The sequence below is a fragment of the Gallinula chloropus genome, assembly GCF_964237585.1.
Source record: "Gallinula chloropus genome assembly, chromosome: 1".
Taxonomy (NCBI): Eukaryota; Metazoa; Chordata; class Aves; order Gruiformes; family Rallidae; genus Gallinula; species Gallinula chloropus.
The window spans coordinates 129,347,940-129,368,113 of record NC_140085.1 but is presented as its reverse complement, the minus strand read 5'-3'; the positions used below and the strand labels follow the sequence as shown (position 1 = coordinate 129,368,113).

Below are 20,174 nucleotides of genomic sequence, written 5' to 3'. Positions count from 1 at the left end.
AACAATGCTATTTCCCTAAACTCATATGGTTAATACAAGAAGGAATTAAGAAAATGGTTGGAGTTTATACAAATTAAAACACGTTGGAGCACTATTATCAGGATATTCTAATCAGCACAAATAATTTTTTCATTTTGTTTGATCTTTTTTTTTTTTCTTCCTGGAAATATATCAGTCAGAGCTCTCTAAAGGTAAATTGACAGACTAATACCTTAATGCAGAAGGAAAAGGTAATTGTGTTGCAGGGTTTACAGCGTCTTGCAGATATTAAAACTAGTTAACACCTATGAGAAAAACACACTAAATAACCTGGCAAGAGAAAAATGTTGTTAAGGTGTGATATGGGAAAACTTGTGTGTACTGAGTAAAGCAGCGTTATTGGTGGGTGGGTTTTGGTTTTGTGGTGGGTTGGTTTTTTTCTTCTTTCCTCCCTCCCTGGTCTGTTTTCCAGGTGTGTGACTGTGTTCCCCAGTGAGTGTTGCTGAGATACAGCCTGTAGTGGCTGTGAAGGGATGGTGAAAACAGAGTTGTCAGAGTAGAAAATTCTAAGAATCTCTGAAATGGATTAATGTGGTCAGCTTTGTGATCACCAACAAGCTCCCATGAGTAATCACTCCTCTTTTTTTTTTCTTTGAGGACTTGGAAGTTGTTTTATGTGCATCTCTAAGTAGAATTAAATTTTGTTTGTTTTTACACTATTGATGTTCTAAACAGAGACAAAGCTCACTAGCTTAGGTAGTATCTTTTGACAGACAGACTTTAAAATACTACTGCTTGACTGAAAACAGTGAGTGTTTTTAGTAAAGTACAATACTATGCTTTTTGTTAGAGAAGAAGCAGGTGACCAAGCTATAGCTACCACTTTTCCATGGGAAGTTTTTCTTTGACAGCCCCTTCCTATTTTATTTTTTTAAGTACAACAGAATATCAGAGAACTGTAGCAACAGTTAAGCCTGAATTTCAATTTTTCCTGCTCATATTATCATTTTACTCCTAGTCAGTTCAGGTGCTATAATATAATTTCAAGTAGCAGCCATTCACCTAGCTCATGAGATCCAGAAGCACCAGAACATGAGCCTGACTGTACCAAGTTCCTCTTTGCCTGTAGAAGCAAACACAAAAAGCACTTAGCTAGTTAAAGGTGCACTGCTGGCTGTCTAGCTAGAAAGTATTTTCCAGGATTAATGTACTACTATTCCTATTGTTTCTCCTGAGTTATTTGGCTTGAAATATTGGAGGAGCTGCAAAAAAATTACAAACAGGGCTCTCAGAACTGTTTGGGGATTGAGGCACATGCAGCTTTGGGGGATTCCATTAAGATGATGTTACAGTGAAAGAGTAAAAATTCAGTTGTGTGTGATAAAATGGAAATTGCCTCTTCTTTTCCATCCAGCATGGGGGAAAATATGTTAATACTATACCAGATTCTGTTTTCATTCTTAGAAAAATATAAAAGAGAGAAAAAGAAAAAAGGTACAAGGTCTCTTTTTTAACCCCATTAACTGAATAATGTTTTACACCAGGATAAAATGTATGGTTTGAAATTAGACTTCTACCCATAGCTGATCAGGAAGCACAATCTGTGATATAATTAAGCGTGAGTTACTCTGTCTTTAATCTAGGCATACATACGTTTGTTCTTGATTCCGAGAGTCGCTACCTTATGGTTATTTTAATAATTTTAACTGAGTTACCTTTCCTTTAATTGGTCCTCACCAGTTCTTGTAAATTCATAGGGACCCTGATGTTGCCTTTGGATGCTGAAGACATTTATCTGCCAATCTGTAGAAATGAACAGCACACACACCAATCTCTCTCATTTTATTGATCCCTAAAAGTACTGTTTTTATCATGCAGCCACAAGGAGGCAGAGAAGGGGAGACTCCTAAATGTCTATAGTATTCTTATTTCCATTCCAGATCCAATAAGCTGGAAAAATTCTCTTCTCTATAGCATTTTCCATATATTGTTCACTTATAATTTGTGTAGAGGGATATGGGTGAAAGGGCAGCTCATCTTTCTCTTGCAAAATGTTACTTCTCTCCATTTAAAAGCTGCTTTGTGAACAGAATTATGTTGGCTCTTGCAAAATTGATGTTGCATAGTACCAGTGTAACATTTATTAATTTTGCACGTTTGGAATAAAAGCAATCTTTTTTTTTTCCCCCACAGCTTTTTTCTTCTTTTTCTTTCCCAACACATGCAAAATCTTGATCTTAGCCCTTAAAGGAAATTCTGCAAAAAATATTTCTTCTCTTTTGCTTCTTCAGAGTCTTTTATGGTTCTAGACAAGGCTAGATTAGATGAGAATTGCACTCCGCCATGGTCACATACTTGAATGACCTGACTATCTGACTATCCTTCACAATAAGGCTTTGCACAAAACTAAACGCTGTGTAACCATTAAGCATGAGACTTTATCTTTGCTTTTATCCTGATGTTTTAGGTTGAAAACATTAACTTGCTGTTGATAATAAAACAGACGTGACTTTAGTCAGAAGTTGCTCTGTGTGTGGACCTGACTCATAGTTCCTGTCACAGTGAAATCACCATGATTTCAAGTCTTGCCATGTCACAGGGTGTGTGGTCAGGTCACTTAGATCCAGATCCCAAGGGGGGATATGGGCCCTGGTTTTTGTTGGTTTGAGGTACATACGAGTACCAAGTAGCAGATAACAATGTACCTTGGCCTCTCGTGTGGCTTATTATCCTGTCTGTAAAATGTGTGTATATTAGTGCTTCCCTACCTCACAGGGGTGTTGTGAGGATAAATGCATAAGGAATTGCCATTCTACATTTGAGATAACTGAATTAAGCATGAAACTACGTTCATGGTGCCAGTCAATGGAAAAATTGCCAAAGGTTCACAGAGGAGCTGAAAGTCAAAGAACGGTGCTAGAGGCAAATTCTTGCTTTGCTCTCTTCTAGCTGTGACAGCCCAACATGACAACTGGGTTTGATGCTTTTACTGCTAAATATTGTGCAGAGCAAAACAGGAGTTTAGTTGGGAGCCTCCTCTTCTGAGAAACTCATAAAATCCCTACTTTTTTTTACAGGAGATATCATCCACCTTATTAGGTGGGGGATATTTCCTTGTCCCTGCTGCCAAAGTGTGTGTGAGTTCTGCTCCCAAATTAGATTATTCCAACCTGATAGGTCTTCTTTGCCTCTTTGACATACTTAATGACGAGTGAGTGCACTGTGCTCCTCAGCTAGAAACGGGCTTCTTTGAGGCACTCTAGGAGGAGAAAAAGTAGGTTATGAAGATGTTTGCTCAAATGCTCAATTTTTACCTGCATTCCCTGAACTGTTTGGGGGAAAGGAAGATTCCTTAGAAGTTGTTGAATGCTCAGTGCATGCCAATTCTCTCACATTTGTCCTTCTCTCATTATCTTAGCGGATGCTGTTAAAATGTTTGAATTATGACTTGACTACCCATGCAGGAACTTCTGTCTGTTCACAAACTATCCCTCCTTTTCTACACATTTTTGAAGGAAGTGGGATAGCTGATGTTTAAATTTCCTTCATTGAGTTTTATAGCTGTTCACTGAGGTGAGGCTATCAGAAAGTCTTGGAGCCAGTTTGCAGGCACACTTCAGAGCATTGGTTCTCAGTTTGAAAGTTGCGTTTGCAGCATCGCTTGCCGAGACTCCAGATCTTTTGAACTCTTCTGTAGCATCCAAAGCAAAAGGAATCGATGGAAAAAGTATTGATCATCCAAAGGAAGATTGTAATTTGTGTTTTCTTTGTAATCAGGTATTGTGGTTGAAGGATATGTTTTTTAAAAATGGGATGTATTTATGGAGGTGACTGTGGTAAAAGTTTTAGTTTGCTATTGGGGCTGTTGTTTTCGAAGTGTATCAGAAAGCACTTTGCTATCCAGAGACAAATTCCTCATGACATATATTAAAAGTCCACATATCTTCAAAAAAAAAAAAGAAAAGAAAGAAAAAAAAAGACTTTTCTTTTAGAGATGTGCAAGTTATGTTTGGATGGTGAATGGTTTGTGAAACACTTTAAAAATTCTTTCCCATGATGTCTTTTTCTTAGGGTATGTACATTAAATCAACATATGATGGTCTCCATGTAATTACTGGAACAACAGAAAATGTAAGTATTGTTAATACTGTATGTTCAGGCCTGGAAGCCTTTTTGACCTTACCTGTGGTTTATGCTTTCCCCTTGCTATAGACTACATTTTGCTTGCAAAAGTGTGCTAGTTGGCTGTTGAGGACCAATAGCATGTTGTGCAGCAGAAACGCTTGTGCTTGTTTACTTCAGAATTGAAAGAGTTGTTCCCAGTTGAGGACCAGGGGAATCAGGTTTGATTTGTTCTTGCAAGACACCTAAAATGCTGCAGTTGATCGAGATAGGAAGTAGCTGTCTTGGAGTTACCTTGCTCTGTGAATAAAAGATAAATGTCCTTATTATGTACAAGCTGAAATGCTGGAGTTTGCTGCAGTGTTAGACAAACAGCTTTTATATTTTCCATCTATCAAGCTTTATTTTGCAGTAAATAAATGCATGGAAATGAGAACATCCCTTCACGTTGACAAATAACCATATATTTCTGCATGAACTTCTGAGTAATGCTTATAGAAAGGAACACTTATTATTACCAGTGTACTAATTCTCACTGAAGGTATTAAAGAGCAAACAAAACATAATAGAATACTGCATTTGAAATGCAACCTCCTTTCCTTGTACACCATATTTAGAGAACTGGCTGTCTGTTAGGAAGCGAGCAAAATGATCATTTTGGGCAGAAAGGCTTCTATCCATAACCTTCAGTGAACATGGAACAAGCCACTAAACAACACTGAACTGTTCCATAATGGCTTAAGCAATTCCTTTCAAAGATTTCCTTAAAATGAAGCTGTCAGAAATGTTTGTTTTATTCTGCTATTGTGTCATGCTGTGGAAAGTGCACACTACCTACATGGTATTTACTGCTGCTGCCTCTGATCTGCAGTGAGGTTCTGTTTACATCTCAATAAAATAGGAATCTTATTTTCGTCCCTTCACAGGAGCTGCGGTCTGATAGCCTTCCTTCTTTCTTTTTTCTTCTGCTGTGGGCAGGATGTCCATGAGTTATACCCAATAGATAGTATCTGTTGTAGAACTTCTGTGAATACCACCTGTCTCAGAATATGGAGGATGTAAGGAATTTCAGTGTTGAAAACAAAATTCTAGGGAGTCAGAGATATCATCAGTGAAGTCAGCAAAAATAAACAAAAGCAACAGAGCCATAGATGAGCTTAATCTAGAAAACATATGAAAGAAAGAGGATGGTTTTTACAGTTGAATTTCTCTCAGATTAAAAAAAAAAAGAACCATTTCTCTTCATGACTTACTAATACTGGATTTAATTTCCCAGGGGCAAAGATAAAAATAAAATCTTAATGCATTCCCTCAAAACTCTTATCTTTTGTGATTCATGAATATAATTTAGAGCCATGTCAGGAAGCTGCAGTCATGATGGGTTTTCTGCTTTTGCTACTTACGCTTTCACTCATTCTAACAGCCTGGAGGTGCCCACAGCAGACCAAGGAACTGCTGTCTGCTGTCTAGGGAAAAACCTCTTGTATGTCAAAGTGTTTGTGAAAATGGGTAATGTCTTAGAGAAAGTAAGGTGTTCCCTGCCTTTAAACACACAGTTGCTAGCAGCTTCTTTCAATCAATTAAAAAAAAAAGAAAAGTATGATTCTGGGAGGAGAAACACCTAAGCAGTCTGTCCAGAGCAAAGCCATGATGGTGCAGGTGTGATCTGACCTATTGATGTATTTACTATTTATGATACAATTTAACTTCCAGGAAACAGTAAGAATCCAAACTTTTTTCCTTTTGAACAAAATTTTGTGGCCCTTTTCTTTCCAATTCTTCTCCAAGTGAGACATCGGCACAACTTTTTGCCTGACACTTTCCTGTAGGATCTCAGGGAAGCAGCTCTCTTTTCAATGAACACAGTAGCATGGCAGTGCTAGCTGCAGTAATGTAATGTAGCCAGTTTTCTAATCACAGTTTGGCTTTTTCTGTTTGCTATACGAGGTGTTCAATGTCCAGCTACAAAGTCTGTTAGAGTCTGCATCTTGCTGTTCAGCATTAGGAGCCACCTCTCCCAACATATCACCCCTGCAGTTCAAAGCAGATGAGCTCTGGAACTTGAGTTGTGAGAGAGCAGGGTTCCTCTCATATCACTGCCCCACAAGAGCTTCTCCTGTACTATTACTGCAAGCTGAGCTTTCTGGTTCATCTCTGTTTTCTTTGGAAGTAATACATCTAAAGGGTACATTGGTCCAGCAGGAGATTGCAGCCTTCTTGTTGAGTAGCCCATTTATACCATGTTGGAGACATTCTTTGACTTCACAAAACAGATGAGTTCTTCAAATAAGGCCATCTTGTAATTTGGGGGTTTTTTTCCAATAGAAAAGAGTATTTTATAAAGTAATAGCATGCAGTACATCTTTAGGAGTGTAACTTTGAAGGGGATGCTCCTAGTGTCCCCACTCCCTGTACATTGGTTGAGTTTGCACTTAGAACTCCAGGAAGAGAGGTTTTTCCGAAGAAATAACACCCAAATCTCCACTTGGGGCATGTACAGCTGTGCTCCAGGGGACCTAAGCTGGTCTTCTGGACAGTGTGGGTATACTGGGGAAATGGGACAAAGGCAACATTTTGCCTACAGGACAAAACAAAATCTTTTCTGAAAAACAAATCCTAAGCAGATGCTGAATACCTTGTGTGGTATCAATGTGTGAGTCTCAGCAACAGGTACTTCCATCTGTTCGACTCCCCGTCGAACCGAATTACCAGCTAATGAAAATATAGCTGTGCTGTGACACACTTTGTTCCTCATAGTAGGACTTGTTGAATGGATGTTTTGCTTGATGATCAGTATATACATCTAAAAAAGGAAAGAGCATATAAATTCTCTCTTTTCCTTAAATAGTGATGATAAAAGACGCTGCTTTTACAGGAAGGACAGTATTCTTTACTTGGGAGGAAAAAACGGTAAGGAGCAAGAGATGCAACCTCTTCATATGACCACAGCCTTGTACAGGAACCTTTGAGGCTCCTGTATAATTGATTCTTTTACCTCACTTTGCAGTGTGTTCGAGGCATAATTGCAATGAGGTTTGTTTTTTTTTTAAGCAGATTTGAAGTTGCTCAGACCGTATTTACTGGCTTGGCAAACTGCTGCAGAAAATAGCTATTTTTTTCAACATTTAAGCTGCAAGTGCTGAAGTTAATACAGGACAAAATTTGTATCATAATGCAGTCCTGCAGAGCTTAAGGGTAATGACACAAGATTCACTTGCATTGACATTTTTAATGTCTTTGGTGTAACTACCTCTGAGCTAAAATAGCAGTGTTACATAGGAGGATTATAAAGTGTTAGAGGTATGAATGAGTAAGTGAGTAGTGAAATGGCAGGCAGAAGGTAGATCATTAGAACATAATTACAAGTGTTAAAATTTTTCCTCACGTCACTCAGCCAACACCTTTATTGTTGAAATAGTTCCAAAAAGTCATGGCTGCTGTTCTTTATGTAAGTAAAATTACATGTTGACCAGCCAAGTTTGAATTGGGATGTTCTGAGCAGTGTCTCCTAGGACTGAGTCATGAGTGGCCCTTCCTTCAGCCTCAGGTTTCTCTTGGATATCTTCCATTTAAACACTGTCCTTAACCTAGGCCATCAGTTACATGGAATTGTACTAGAAAGACCCAGCATAGCTGTGGGACATAGATTTTGAACAGGTATGTGGTAGCTAGGGTACAAACAGTCCGCCTTTCAGACCTGGAGCATATTCTCTAGACAACCTATTATCTCACATGAAAATGAATTTGATTTCCATTCTTTCTGTAAAAATCATAACAGCTTTTCAGAAATCTCTCCCTGTCACTCCTACCTTCTGCCTTTAAGTTGACCAAGTGCCTTCATGGTCTGGCAGTCACACTACTGTGAAAAAAAATCAAAGCATTGTCACTTGAGAAAAGCTGAAGGAACCAGGTTTCTTCCAAAGATATGGATATTTCCCTCAGAAAGCAGTTGGTTTCCTGTAAATACAGAAGGCAGAACAAGGGAAAGTTTTTTTGCGGGGTGTCTCCTTAGAGGAGGGGGGATTGTCATGAGTTTTTTTGTTTGGATTTTTTTTTTGTTCTTGGCTCAGTTTTTTGAGGCAAAAACAAAGAAGAAAACTACTTTGCTCTTCAAAAGTGTAATCATTGCAGGATTTTGATGCTGGTTCAATTTCTTTCACCCTGATAATGACTCAGATAATTAGCTACCATGTAACTTATGATTTTCATAGCTGGTACCTAACCCAATCTCTCCTTGTGTACTCTGTGAAGAATAGTAATTTACTGAAGTTCTCTATACCATATTGAATCATTGTAGACTAAGGCAGCAATGATGTGAAATTTGTTTATGAGGAATTGCTGATTAGTCTTGCTAGATTCAGCCAAAGATTGGCTTTCCAGAACTAAGAAATGTCAGGCAGATTAAAGCACTCTTTTGGCAGAATGAAGTTAAAAGGAAATCCTTAGGACTTGATTACCCTTTAATAAAAATAAAAAAAAATTCAAAACTTTCTTACCATCTCATTGTATTGTACAATAGTACAGAGCATTTTTCTCCAACAACAATTAATTGATTTATTAAATATTTAACTATTTCACAGTAGAATGTAATTATCACTCTAACCTGATATACATAGCTTAGCAATCATACTGCTGAAAGAGAGATGATGACCAGTAAGAACTGTATTCTTGATCATCTCTTTTATTTTAAATTCAGTCACCTGCAGATCGGTGCAAGAAAATCCATGCTGGGGATGAAGTGATTCAAGTTAACCACCAAACTGTGGTAGGTATAACTATGTTCTGTGTCAATTGGAGATAGAGGTGCCATGGTACATCAGCATGTATGGAGAAGAAATGTGTAGAAAAATGTGTTTTTATAAATCATTATTTAACCTGACATATACATATACATATACATATATATTTTCATTTTCTCTTCTGAAACCGCATGGTTCTTAAGTTTGTAAATTAAGCCCCAAACCTCTGAGTATCACTGGAGGTATCAAGTTAGGCTAAATAGCTGTGCCTTGGGAGATACGTTGGGGTGTTTTCTGCTTACCTATGCTGTATTAATAAGTGGTTGGTGTTATATAATAGAAGGTTGTGGGCAAGGCAATGCAAGGACTTGGAACTGTTGTACCCTTGAGGGTTTAAGATCAAGATTGCTTCCTGGCAGCTGGAAGGCTTACTACTTTCTAAACGTGTTGGCATGTGTAGAACACAGTTTTTGAGAACAGAAGCACACAAAATTTCCATAGTGTGCCTAGGGTGTTTAGCTTGATTTAAATACAGATTTTTAAATTTGGAAAGTTAAGATGAAACAAGTAGTTCAGATATAATAGGCAAAAAAACTAATACCATGCAAATTGCTTTTTGTGTGAAAAGATGCATGTTAGTTATTCAGGACTGGTGAACTGTTAAAATCACCTTTCCTAAGGTAGGGCTTAGTAACAGAAAAGAGGAGGCTGTCAGTGTAGAAAGCAACTATTCTTTTCCCAAAGTATAAGGTTTCTTAAGGGTACTGAAAGTCAATATATGGTATTAATTACATGTGTCCTTGTGAGCAATTTAACTGACAGAAAAATATCCTAGATTGCCATTATTAACACAGCAGTCATCTGTTAAAAGTCTGTTTCGTCATTCCCCATGGGGTTTCACTTCTCGCTTTAGGCCATTGTACATCATGTCAGCTCCTCTGCACAAATTAGTGTAATATTTCAGAATGCCCTCCAGCTAAGTTTGATATCGAATGCACTGTACATGTGTGGAACTTAACTGATGAGAAGCTATCTTTTGAGCTGGGCAATATAATTTGATAAATCTAAGCAGATCAGAGTGAATTTTAATACTTTTTTTTTTGGCCATATAGATTCATTATTCAATATGGCCATACAGATTCAAGATGACTTACATGAACAGTTATTTTTCTGCATTGAGAAAGCTTATGGCATCAATTTAATATGAAAAGCATTTTAAGACATTATTTTGACTATCAAAATTTATACACATCTGAAGAAGCAAGTCAATAAGTATTCAGTCCTTACACTAGCTAGCTTTTCCAACAAATTCTGATGGTGTTGTATAGCAAAGTTGCCTTATCAACTGGAAAATTTCCAATCAACTAGGTATATATTGTAGTTTTCTAGGCACACTTACGCTGCATTTATTTGATGGAAAGATCAGATTCTTACTCCTAACACTAATAATTTGACAAACCTTAAGATGAGCTTTGTTACCTAGTTGGATGGAATGTAGGATTTGCGTGTTTTGACTTTTGGATCAGTGAATTCAGGTATTTTGAGATGTACAGAAAAAAGAGTTGATTGAAGTTCTAGGAAAAAGGACCATAGGGACCCAAGACAAACTTAATTTAATTTTTCAGTAGTAACATTCGGTGTAGAGAATATATACAGTAATAGACTAAATCACACATTTATGTGTGGTCTGGCTGTGTTGTATCAATAATATAATTAAAGTAATTGTCAGCTTGGATATTTTATACATGCAACTTCCCTGTATTTTAATGTCATCTTGCCACAGTGAGAGTTAGGTGGTGTTCTCTTAGGAATGTGATTGCACCTCCCATCTTACCTGTGCAAAGGTGCATTTGATTCACTTTCCAATTTATATGGCCCAAGTATTTGATCTCTTTTATAGTTATTGCAGCAATTTTAAAATATTTTTATTTCTTTTGGTGAGAGTCAGTCACTTCTTTTGTACACTGGCCTCTGTCATCAAGGAATTTACTGTTCAGTTCTAGGTATCTGGTTTTTGGGTGGAAGAGTTATTCCTATAGTGGTTCTTACTTAGAGGATCAAGAATTCTGACGGTAGTAGATTTTGTGTTTCATCAATTTTTCTTCATACTTCATATACTCTTCAGCAGTTGAAAACACACAATCTGTTTTTTAACTTCTTCCTTGTAATTTACCATACATTATCACTCATGACTATGGAAATAACAATTACTAAATTTTTAAAAGATCTAAATCTCTAGGGGAGAATTGTTCACACGTAACTTTTTTGGGGGGTGATATCTTGTAATTGGAGAATCAAAATCTAAAAAATCCCCAAACTTTTAATTTAAATGAATTTTAGAGTTCAAATTTTTTTTCCTGTATTTTTCTCAGTTATTTCAGTGTATTGTGTTTATCAAAGTGAAGCTAATACTTGGCTTTCATACTATATATTTCAAAGAATGAATGTCAATATGGGGAAGAGGAATTCCACACAACTAGTTTTAAAATCCAACGTATTAGCCAGCACTTTTTACAAGAATCATATCTTAATAATTATGAAAAAGCTGTTCTTTCAGAAAGCCCACTGGCTTTCAAATAAGCAGCATAACAAAGTATAATAATTAAGTGACTTACATTGACTTTTATTATACACATCCTAATACTGGGTGTCAAATAGTCTTACACTCTTTATTGACATCCTCTGCTTCCTTGTAGTGATGCTTAATCTTCATAATATTTCATTTGGCAGTGAAATCAAAGGATTTCAAGTGATTGCCCTGATCTTTTGTTATGTTGATAGAAAACATGCATAGCAGGATGTATTCCACTTGTTGCTGGCAGGATGTCTGGAATGTAAATGTCTTCTGGATGTTTAAAATAAAAAGAATAATAAGGTTAAGGCTAAATTCTGGGAAAAAATTATGTTCAGAAAATTGTCCTTTAAATTGTGGTTTACTGAGGTTACATAACTATGTGAATCCTCTGCATCGGTTTTATCTTATAGAATAGAATTTTTTCTTAAAAGAGCTCATAACTAAGAGGTATGACTCCATCATTAAAATTCAGAGGATTTAGGCACTGTATTCCCACAAACTTCCCTGTAAATTCCATCCTTAATCTCCTCTAAAAGCCTGCCTGTCTAAAATATTTCCAATGTAAAAAAAACCCCAAAAAAGTCATTTGGATGATTCAGAGTTTGCACTGTACTGCAGTACTCCTGTTTCTGCCTATATATAATTCAAGAGTGTGTTTTGCCTCAAGATAGTCCTCCTTTTAACCAACTGAAAGTGCAGGAAACAATCTAATTGCTTACATGAATTATTACTCTTCACAGTACTCTTTCTGGTTGCGTTGTAGATAAAGCTGTGGATAAAATGCTTCAAGCAGAAAACAGGGATGTATAGAGTCAGGACGGTGTAGGGTTCTTGAATAGAAGGCTGTTCTTGTGTAGTCCCTGTGTATAGTTTCTTTATTTCAAAGGCATTTTTGGCACATTGCATCTAATTCTAATACAAGTATAATATAGCTTAGGGATTTAATATCACTAAGATGACATGTGATAGAGAAACAGATTCCCCAAATTTGTATTTGATGGCTAAAACTCATCAGAACATACATAAATATAGATGATGAAGGAAATATGCTAAATTTGGAAAAAATAAGTGAATATGGTCAGTTATCAATCTGTTTCATGTAGAAGCTAGTATGCTTAATGTTTTTAATGTGTGTAAGTTACAATTTAAATTGTATTTTTTGGAATCACGTAGCATGTAGGTAACACCTAGCTTTTATATGACATGTTCCTTACAGTGGAAACTCCTGTGAGGTGTTGTGGGCCAAGGCAGTTCCACAAAAATGAGTTGCTGGAATCCTTTTTGTATTTACAGAACAAAAAACTTTGAGAGGAGTTTGCTAAAATTCCTCTGAATCAGGATGGACACAATTACAAGATCCTACCTTGCTTTTCAGCAAGGGTAAAGGCTTAAGAAGAGTGTGATGTCTTTATAGATCCTTACCTTATCTTAATCGTTGCTTAGAAAACTGAGGAAGAGATTTTTAAGATTCACTGTATAATTAGTGAGAAGAGATCAACTTCAACAGAACCTTTCAGGGTTTTTTGAGAGCTGGCAAATTCCAACTGATAGGAACCCCTGAACTTGCGGTGCATGCAAATCTCTGGAGTGTGTGCATCCAAAACGGAGTTTGCATAGATGTCTTCTTATTTAGGGAAAAACAAACTGAAATGCCTGCAAGTAGAAAAATGAAGTTGTAAATATTTCTGCTTATTCAGTTTTTCTGCAGAACTAGTTTTGGATCCAAGCTACGTGGGGTTTTTTTGAACACAGGTATTTCATTTAAAGCCTTTTTTAACTTGGCTTTGAAGGAAAAGGTATTTCTAAAGAGGCTCAATGGTGAAGTGGGCTGGAAGAGTATAAGAGCGGGCATAGCAGTGTTAGTCCAAGATTTTGACATTAGATGTTTGACACCTTATACAACAGCTTCCACTAACAACATCTTTCATTTAAAATAATATTTTTATTTTCTTATGGTGCTTGATTTGAACAACAGAACAGTGCCTCAAGATCATAAAAGTTCAAAAGAAACACGCCTCATGCTCATCTTCTTTCTGTTGCTGTCATGTATGTGGTTTTTAGGGAAGAGAAGGTAGAGTAATAGCTCCCAAAACATGATTTTAATCCTTTCCAAACCCTTGGGCTTCCTCTGTTTATAATGGGTTGATAAAAATTAGCAGGAATATCTAATTTTAAAGGTAGGTGGAGTTTATGTCTAAGCTTTTCAGGTCTATTTAGAAACATTAATGGAAGTCTTTCTGGAAGTGACCTGGTTCTCTGCAGAGCTCTTTCCTGAGCTCTCTGTTGTCTATCAGGATATGAGGACAGTACTTTGATTTTGACAAATGTAGTTTACCCTCCAAACTCCCTCTCAAAATTCCAGTTTAATTGCTTATGTTTTCTTTACAGTCTCCAAAAGTATTGTCTCATACTGATAAAGGAACTAAGTTACCATAATCCTCTCAAAAAGAAAAATCTTTTTGTGAATTTTCAATTCCCTTTAATACAGATTTTGTGTTGAGATTGCATGCTGTTATTCATGATGTCTGTACTACATAGATGTGTAAATACACACAGAAATAAGTTATTTTATATCCCATATCTCAGGGAAGTGTGATATTGCAGAAATGAAGTATTTGAGGGAAGATGATATTTTGTTTCCCTGTGGTGAGTGAAAATGTTTTTACATAACTATAAATGAAAAAGAGAAGCAACTTGACAAATTTGACAAATGTAGATGAATTATGTTGTCCTTTCCAAGGAATGTTCTCCAGGGAGAAAGGCTTCTTGTTACTCAGAGAAAGAGGTAGGAGTCAGTCTTTTAAGAGAGTTAGGAAAGTGTGTATGTGTGCGTATGTAGATAGATTTCTTTTTTATTTTCCACAGATATTTTTAACATTAGGTAAATATTTGGAAAAATAAAATTAATGGAGGCCATTGGCAACAGCTCCACAGCTTAAGTATCTGCTTTGAGAACTGTTCTACGGTTGTTTTCAGATTGGTGGAGTTTGAATGGGTGAGGACCTTCCTGCCAGTTCTGCAGCGCAAATGCTGGGTGTTCTTGTCCAGTGAATCTGTTTCGTAGTGATCTCTGAGGCTTGTTGGAGTTGATGTGTGAGATGTGCACCACTTTGATGAGCCCAGGCTCATTTTTATGCAAATAGCGTGCTGTGTCAGTGTGGGCATCCACTCGCACTCCTAACTCTGGCACAACAAATCAGCTAACAAAGAAATCATTGTCACATCTGTGTTAGAGCAGCCAAAGCTTGGCCAGCCCACGCTGCTTCATGTTTTTGCCAAACTTTAAATAATTCCTCTTTGTTCACTCCACATGAAATTTTCACGCTTAACTACACTCCTGTCTCTCCAGCCCAGCAGAGTTAGTTTAGTTGCCGCAGAATGCCACTCTGTGCAGCCTTTCACAGCTAGCCTGTCTCCTAGATGATAACAGAGCTGAACTCTGTCAGTGCTTCTACCTTACCTTAAAGTCAACCTGCTTGACTTACCCGAAAACATTAAACCTGGTTGACTGTGCCCCAAAATGGAAAAAGAACACCAGTATTGTTCCTCACCAGTCACAAGTGGTTGTGAAAAGTCCTCCTTAATGTCTCAGGCTTTATGAGTGGCAAGTTTGGTCCTGAAACCTGGTTGCTGACATCCCACTTGAGTGAGCTCTCTGATCTGTGCTCTGAAGCACCCTGATCCCAACCCTCTGCTGTAGGGTTATGTATCGCACACTGCGGCACTTGAGGAATACATGCTGGGCATTTTAAGCCTCATCCATAAGACTGATGTGCTGTTGGTGGTCAAGTACTGGGAGGTTTATATCACTACTGGAGGCCTTTCAGGAAGCAATAGTGCAAACTGTAGTAGTAAACCAGTGTGACAGGAGGTGCCCGTCCTCTCAGGGCTGGGACATGGGTTCAGTGGCGGTACACTGTATTTCTAGTATTATTCCCTGCTGGCTGACTGTGGTCCTGCTGACCTGTTGCCATTTGCTGTGTCCCACAGCTCACTCAGAAGCATCAATTTATTTTTTTTTTTTCTGTCCTGGGTGTACCCCAGATTGGACAACTATTAGCAGTGGGCTCTCTTAGTTTACCCATGTGATTAGATGTACATCTGTGAGTACCATTCCACAGACTATTTTTTCCATTATTTTTCTTCAGGGAGGGGCAAAAGTTCCTTTATCCTTGACAGTACTGACAGCTTTGTACAGCACTGACTGCAGTTTGGGAATACACACTTGGGCTGACTTTGAAGGCACTGATTTCTCTTTTAGAAGCAGTGTAATTGTAGTAAGGAATCTGATACATTACCAATTGAGTTTTTCTGTGGACATCATCGATGGGCCTTCATAGTTTCAGCACTGGTGATAGCCAAGTCACTGAATCTGTACCCAAGTTGAGTATTTTTATATAAGCTACTCATGCATGACTAGCATGGCTGGGAGCTGGCTGATGTCATTGCAGGACCCCTCTCAATTATTTTTCAACAGTCTTAGGAATCTGGAGATATCCCAGTTGACTGGAAGCTGGCAAACATTGTCCCAATTTTCAAGAAGGGTAAGAAAGAAGATCCTGGTAATTACAGGCCTGTCAGTCTCACCTCAGTTAAACTGATAAAATTGTGGAGAAAAGCATACTGGGTGTTATTGAAAAACACCTAAAGGACAATGCAGTCATTGGTCACAGCCAACATGGTTTCAGAAGAGGAAGGTCTTGTCTATCCAATCTGATTTTCTTTTTCAACAAGGTCACTCAGCTGGCTGACCAAAGGAAACTAGTTGATGTTATTTACTTTTTTCATTTCAGTAAGGCCTTCGATACTGTGTCTCAGAGTATCTCGCTGGACAAAATGTCCAGCAGGCAACTAGACAAAGCCATAACGCGTTGAGTGGGCAGTTGGCTGAAGGGTCAGGCCCAGAAGGTGTTAGTAAATGGGGTTACATCTGGCTGGCAGCCAGTCACTAGTGGGGTTCCCCAGGGAACAGTTGTTTTTAACGTTTTCATAAACGACCCAGACAACTGGACTAGAGGGTGTCTTAAGTAAATTTGCAGATGGCACCAAACTGGGAGGAGCTGTTGACTCCACTGAGGGTGGAGAAGCCTTGCAGAGAGATCTGGACAGATCAGAGCGCTGGGCAGTCACCAACAGCATGAAGTTTAACAAAGTCAAGTGCTGGATCCTGCACCTGGGAAGGGGCAGCCCTAGCTGCACATACAGGGTGAGGGGTCAGACGCTGGAGGCCAGCCATGCTGAGAGGGATTTGGGGCTCTTGGTCGACAGCAAGTTAAGCATGAGCCAGCAGTGTGCCCAGGCAGCCAGCAGGGCCAACCGTATCCTGGGGTGCATCAAGCACGGCATTGACAGGCGGTCCAAGGAGCGGATTGTACACTGCGCTGGTGCAGCCTCACCTCAAGTGCTGGGTGCAATTTTGGGGGCCGCAGTACAAGTGGGACATAAAAATATTGGAAAACATCCAGAGGAGGACAAGGAGGATAGTAAAGGGTCTGGACGGGAAGTCTAATGGGGAGAGGCTGACGTCCCTTGGTTTGTTCAGCCTGGAGGAGATTGAGGGTCTATGACAGGGTATATGGCATCCTGAGGAGGGGGAGCGAAGGGGCAGGTGCTGATCTCCTCTCTTTGGTGGCCAGTGAGAAAACCCAAGGGAACAGCATGAAGCTGTGACAGGGAAGGTTTAGGCTGAATATCGGGAAGAGGTTTTTACTGAGAGGGTGGTTGGGCACTGGAAAAGGCTCCCCAGGGAAGTGGTCACAGCACTGAGCTTGACTGAGTTGAGAAGTGTCTGGACAATGCACTCAGCCCCACGCTCTGACTTGTCTGGCTCTGTGTGGAGCCAGGAGTTGGACTTGATGATCCTTATGGGTCCCTTCCAACTCAGGAGATTCTATGATTCTGTGATTCTATGATCACTGTCCTGAGGATGTATCAGCAAAAACTGCTGCAGTATTTTGTGGAGTTTTCTTACGATCTAATTGTTAAGTTCATCTTTCTGCACAGAACAGAGTGGGAGATGATATATTTTATTTATTTTGTACAGTTGCTTTATGGGGTTTTTTTTTTCCCATATGGTACTGTTTCTGTAGAAAAAAAAAAATTAAGAGGTGCTGCAAGTGGTATTAATATTTCCAGCAGAAATACTGAAAGACTGTGAGCTGCTGTTGTGGTTTTGAGTAGCAAGGTTTTGGCAGAGAAGGGGGAGGCTGAACCATGACAGCTGCCAAAAACTTTGTGCATATATTCTTGATAAAAATTATTTTCATACTCTCACACTAGTTGCTACTGACTACTAATCCTGGTGCAACTTGTATTTGCCGGCAATTTAATTGACAATGTTAACAGTGTGTTTTCCATAGTGAGAGTACTGCAAATTCTACCGTTAAAATAATTCTTTCAAAATTTCTCAGTCTCTGATGTGTGAAATACACGATTAGAGCATAAGTTTCATGCCTAGGTAACAGGTAACTTTTTTATTGGTAATTATGTTGATGCCTGTAGAACAGAATACAGATTACGTTACTTGTTTTGTCTCATAAGAACAGGTTAAAAGGCTTGCTGCTGGTGTAAATTCAGGTATGTGTATTTGGAAAGGAGGGCAGGTATTATTCTGCTGCTAATAATCTTCTTTTTAACTGAGATTGCTGAAAATTGAAGTACACTGTAGACAAGATGAAAGGTAAGGGGTGGTTTTTTCTAAATTGTGGAAATTAATTATCTTGTACTATGATGGTGTGCAGCCTGGACCACATATGAGTTAGGATTCAGTAATTTATAATACCTCTGTGTTTTGGGCAGGTAGCAGCTGTGTAAATTACACAGCCTGCTCTTGTGTTGCATAATTCATTATCTTACTCTGATGAAGTTAGGAGCTAATTGTGAGGAAGTGTAAGACAGTGATAGGTGGTGTAAAAGTAGATCAAAACAGTAAGAAAAGAAAAAAAAAACTTAATGCTGTGTCGCGAGGGAGGAAAAATTAAAGCAGGGGAATTCTATGCCTGATTTGAGTAGATGTACTCTGAATATGGAAATTTTTATTTAAAAAACCCTCAGTACTGGCTTAGAACACCTCAGTGGCTTGAAGGCTGTGCATTGTCTATGGCTAATTATTTTAATAGCAGTAAAATGGAACAAAAAGTGAAAGAACTCTCATGGCTAAGTAATTATTGCTTTATTATGACAATTTCTTGAAACACCCTATCCCTGTCCTTCCTTTAGATAAGTGATGCTATGTAAGTTTTTGGCTCAATTAAAGGCTTTTGGGTTGGGAGGGTGTCAGTTTGCTTGGTTATTAGTGACCTTTAAAGAAATTTTTACAATTTCTTTGTACACATGTTAATTTATTTTCACTGTATGAATTCAGTCTCAAGAAACATCTGTTTCAAGGATAGCAGCACTATTTAGCTGCAGGGCAGCTGGGAATCTCAGGGACTTTATTTATACATTGAAAAATGGGTGGTGTCAAACACTGTTGGAATTACTGACTCACTGGAATATTTCTCAGATATTAAGTTGTGATAATGTAAATTTAATCTGAAACAAAACTATTTATGCATGTGTATGCATGTATGTTTATATACTTATTTATTATTTTAATTCCGGGACAACCATCCTGGCAGTTTAAGTATGAGGGTATGTGGTGCACACGCACACACACAGGCACGCCTCAGATTCCCGTTGTGAGATGTAAGCACATAGCAGTACAAATGAGTTACTGGGAAGCAAACAGGACTCTGGTGGGTTATTACTGCAGGGTCACTCCCAAGGTGCACGTTCCTTATGCCGCATGAAATAAGGAGAACTTGGCTATTCTTTCCCCTCAGGAAGGAGGAGGCCTCCCACATTCATCCCGTAGCTTAATCTGCCAGAAAATGGGGTGCGATCCAGTCTGCCTAAATCCTGGGCCTTCTACTTGGACCACTTACTCTCTGTGCCTGCTGAGGCATTTATCAGCACTGCGCTGCTTAGCCTTAAAGTATCTTTAGTAGTCACCTATGGTCACCAGAGGCTGCTGACATGTCCCAAATGAAAACTCTGGTGGCAGCTTCTTTATTCATAATAGTTTAATGTCTGTACCGTTGCTGATTAACAGGTTGGGTTTGCTCCTCATGGCATGGCTTTCAAAGCCTGTTTCCTGCAGTATGTGCATAGTTTGTATTGCATTTGTATTACACAAACAGTGGTCCCTGGAAATTGGGACCAGAACTCTCATTTTTCCGGATGAGATGAGAAATTTAGAGGTGTCAGATGCTGATGTTGCAGGCACCCTGCCCTCTGTTTCTGCTCACAACGTAGGGACCTGGTGATTTCTTCTCTGTTTTGTGTCTGGGCTTCATACTTGTGTATTCCCATCAGCATGGTGCTTTGCCTTCAGGGAAGCCCTGTAACTTGAAATTATGGACATCTTGGTGCTCAAAACCCTCTAGGTTTTAAAGAGAGAGTTTAGTCCCTCTGAGGCTAAATAATAATGTGCACATTCTGCAAATGGGTAGAAGGCTGGATGAAAACCCTCCAAATTGCCAGTACCTGTCTCTTCTGGTTATCTGTACTTCTGATTGAAGAGTCATTGTGCTGGAGGCACCAGTGACTGTGAGGAAAAGCAGGTATCAAAGTGAGGGAGGATGCCTTAAATGTCAGAGGTGCACCAAAATTGAGCAAATTGAAATCAACCCTGTTTTTTAGAGTCATACCCTGAAACAGGGAAATGAGACCCATTTTTTTCCTCAAAAACTGTGCCTAGTCAGTTACCTTACATCTGT

General features: G+C 38.6%; 1 protein-coding gene across 4 annotated transcripts in view; it reads left to right on the top strand.

Moving 5' to 3' along the window:
* The window catches only part of CNKSR2 (connector enhancer of kinase suppressor of Ras 2), a gene marked incomplete at both ends in the record, with an annotated part of 222,333 nt that overhangs the window by 95,517 nt on the left and 106,642 nt on the right, over positions 1-20,174 (top strand). For all 4 annotated transcript variants that reach the window (XM_084274856.1, XM_084274855.1, XM_084274854.1 and 1 more), the window contains 2 exons: positions 4,051-4,110; positions 8,798-8,866. In XM_084274856.1, the coding sequence (XP_084130982.1) occupies positions 4,051-4,110; positions 8,798-8,866 (129 nt within the window). The remainder of the gene's footprint in view (positions 1-4,050; positions 4,111-8,797; positions 8,867-20,174) is intronic.